We start from the raw sequence: 3,864 nt of genomic DNA on the forward strand, positions 1-3,864 counted from the left end.
CCATTGTAAGCACAGAGCTCTTGCCGTGGCAGATTTGTGGCAGTGTGATATAGTCAATTTGGCAGGACTCCTCATGTTTACACTTTAATCATCGCCCCCCATACCACACAGGCTTTGACCGCTTGGCTTGCTTGATGGTAGCGCACGTTCCACAATGATGAATAACCCGCGCAACAGCGTCCATGGTCGAGTCCATGCCTCGATCACGAGCCCATCCATATGTTGCATGCCTTCCTCAATGACCTTAGGCATCGTGGGCCCAATGGGCCATCAATAATTCACCTTCATCTTGCCAATGCAAATCTACCTCAGACACTTTAATCTCAGCAGCTCGATCCCCCCACTGGTTGTTGGGATCGGGTTCTTCAGTGGACCGACTCTTGGGCACGTAAGCTTCTACGTGGCGCACTCTCAGGCATGTTCTCTAGCTGGGCAGCGATATCTCACCATGATTCAACAGCCCAGATGGGTTGGGCTCTGCGCTGCCAACGGCTCCGCTGCCATTGCTGTAACAAGCGCCACGGGGCATTTCCCACCATCCATGAGGCAGAGCAGAGATGAAGCTTCTTAGAGGCTGGGGCCTCTTCAGCCCCTGTCAGGATGGCGGGTGCTGGGTCTGGTGGGGCCTCTGCCCCACGGTGGGGGCTGTGGCCCACGGTACAGCAGGGGCCACAACGGTCGGACACGGTCGGCGGTGGCGGCCCATGGACTGAGGGAAACTGTGTGTGTGTTACATCAACGGGTGGAAAGGAGAGCGGTGGTTGGTGAGGACATATTGGATCGTGTGGTTGGGTACTGGAAGGTTCACAGACTGCCTCAGTTTACCTGTCTCAGTCATCTAGTTATAATAAACCCCTCCCCTTATTGATTTATTTAAGATAGGGATTCCTGGCTCTTATGTTACCCTTCCCCCTAGCTTAACTTTTTAAGTACAGTAATCAATTTGCGTTCCGGGATTATTTCAAAGAGACTTTGTTTTACATTAAGGATTCACAGTCTGATGACTCTCAGCCCTCCCCCCAGCTGGGGTCAGGCGCTAGGTCCTCAGTTTTCTAAAAACAGGCTTGGCAGATTGATTATATTACACTTCCACAAACTCGTCAGGGAAGCGGTATGTACTTACAATGGTAGAAGCAACCACCGGATGGTTGGAAACATATGGGGTACCACATGCTACAGCCCGAAATACAATCTTGGGCCTTGAAAAGCAAGTCCTTTGGCGACATGGTACACCAGAAAGAATTGAATCCAACTATGGTACTCATTTCAAAAACAGACTTGTAGACAACTGGGCCAAAGAACATGGTATTGAGTGGGTATATCACATTCCATATCATGCACCAGCTTCTGGGAAAATTGAAAGGTACAATGGTTTGTTAAAAACTACACTAAAAGCACTGGGTGGTGGAACCTTTAAAAACTGGGATTCATATTTAGCAAAAGCCACTTGGTTGGTCAACACTAGAGGATCAACTAATCGAGCCGGGCCTGCACAATCAGAAATTCTCCGTACTGTAGAAGGAGATAAAGTCCCTGTAGTACACATGAAAAATATGTTAGGGAAGGCAGTTTGGGTCACTCCTACCTCAGGCAAAGGCGAGCCCATTCATGGGATTGTTTTTGTCCAAGGTGCTGGTAGCACCTGGTAGGTGATGCTTGAAGATGGGGAAGTTCAATGTGTACCTCAAGGGGATTTGGTTTTAGGTGAAAATAGTCAAGACTGACCTGCACGATGTTAATTTCCATACTAACAGTGTCTAATAAGTGTCTTTCAGAACAAGACAGTGTTGATGGAACCACAGCTAGTTTCTTCGAGTGGCGCATGGCAACTTCTTCAAAGTTGATGTCTTTAACCCACAAACAGTGGTCATGAGATGTACTGGATGTGTGATAAGTGAACTTAAACGAGCTTTTCCAAAGGATGGTCCATGGACTAAGAGAATGATGAGCTACACCTGCATATATATATGTATATAGTTGTTGTAACTAATTAGATCGTATTGATAAATTGTATTAATTAGATTGTATTGATGAGGTTTAAATATGCTGTGAACAGTATGTTATAAGGGGTGGAATGTCCTGGGTCATTGGGGGGAGCAACGAGAGGAGGTGGTCTGAGTCAGGTGACCACAAATTGACCAATTGGAGTAGTCCATTCCATTCATGACTTCCTGGGTATAAAAGGTGGACCAGAAGGACTCTCTGTCTCTTCTGCTGGGTCTCCTGTTGCTTTGCTTCGTCTCTGCTTCTTTCTTGCCATCCCTGCAAGCTGAGGCCTCATGACAGACTGAATCTAGTTCCGGTTGGCTGAAGGATCCTGCCGGACTCGCTGCTGGGAATTGCAAGACTGGTTCTATAATATTTGTTCTGCTTTACTGTTCTCTACATTTATTTAGTTAAGTTAGTAAAATGTTTTCAAATTTTCCAGCTCTCTTCTCTCTGTCCTTCTTTTCCTTTCCTCTCAAAATCGCCTGTCCTTAGCAAAAAAGGGGCGGGGGGGAGTGGAAAAGGGGAGGGGGAAGAGGGTTAAGGAAAATACATCTGCCGCGGTTTTTGATTGTCTCCCCGCGATCAAACCATGACACTACAGGACCCTTTATTTTGTTTACATACACACAGATAATGGCTCCTCATTTACATAGCCAGTGGTTATAAAAGAAAAGCAGTCAGTGAATAAGAAAGGGGATGACAACATTATCACAATAAAAAAACCCCGCCAATAACAACATAAAATACAGTTGAGAGGCTGGTCCTGTAACTAGTTACATTAAAACTGCTATGTAGAAGCAGATGGGCAGTTTATTGCTTCAGAAAACACTTAGATATGAGTTTCCACAAGGCATCCTTGAGCTCCTGGTTCCTCATGCTGTAGATGAGGGGGTTCACTGCTGGAGGCACCACTGAGTACAGAACAGACACCACCAGGTCCAGAGAAGGAGAGGAGATGGAGGGGGGCTTCAGGTGGGAAAAGAAGGCAGTGCTGACAAACAGGGAGACCACGGCCAGGTGAGGGAGGCACGTGGAAAAGGCTTTGTGCCGTCCCTGCTCAGAGGGGATCCTCAGCACGGCCCTCAAGATCTGCACATAGGACACCACAATGAACACAAAACACCCAAATCCTAAACAGACACTAACCACAAGAAGCCCAAGTTCCCTGAGGTAGAAGTCTGAGCAGGAGAGCTTGAGGATCTGTGGGATTTCACAGAAGAACTGGTCCAGGGCATTGCCCTTGCACAGTGGCAGTGAAAATGTATTAGTCATGTGCAGCAGAGCACTGAGAAACCCAGTGGCCCAAGCAGCTGCTGCCATGTGGACACAAGCTCTGCTGCCCAGGAGGGTCCCGTAGTGCAGGGGTTTGCAGATGGCAACGTAGCGGTCGTAGGACATGACGGTGAGAAGAAAATATTCTGCTGAAATGAAAAAGAGAAACAAAAGCATCTGTGCAGCACATCCTATATATGAGATAGCCCTGGTGTTCCAGAGGGAGTTGGCCATGGACTTGGGGACAATGGTGGAGATGGAGCCCAGGTCGAGGAGGGCGAGGTTGAGCAGGAAGAAGTACATGGGGGTGTGGAGGTGCTGGTCACAGGCTATGGTGGTGATGATGAGGCCGTTGCCCAGGAGGGCAGCCAGGTAGATGCCCAGGAAGAGCCAGAAGTGCAAGAGCTGCAGCTCCCGTGTGTCTGAGAACGCCAGGAGGAGGAACTGGGTGATGCAGCTGCTGTTGGGCATTTGCTATCTCTGGGCACAGGGCGCTCTCATAGGAGAAAAAGTCAGTAACAATTTAGTGGAGATTTCTCTGACATAAACCAAAGACATGTCCCACACACCCTCCCATGTGACACACAGACACACTTTTCTTTT

General features: G+C 48.1%; 1 protein-coding gene across 1 annotated transcript; it reads right to left on the reverse strand.

Moving 5' to 3' along the window:
* Window positions 1-595: 595 nt before the first annotated feature.
* On the reverse strand, window positions 596-3,555 carry LOC135999428 (olfactory receptor 14A16-like; the record flags this gene model as incomplete). Its single annotated transcript, XM_065652984.1, has 2 exons — window positions 596-709; window positions 2,890-3,555. Coding segments are annotated over 2 exons (780 nt in total), but the record flags the coding sequence as incomplete, so codon positions are not given.
* Window positions 3,556-3,864: the final 309 nt, after the last annotated feature.

This window comes from Caloenas nicobarica, chromosome 28, assembly GCF_036013445.1.
Source record: "Caloenas nicobarica isolate bCalNic1 chromosome 28, bCalNic1.hap1, whole genome shotgun sequence".
Taxonomy (NCBI): Eukaryota; Metazoa; Chordata; class Aves; order Columbiformes; family Columbidae; genus Caloenas; species Caloenas nicobarica.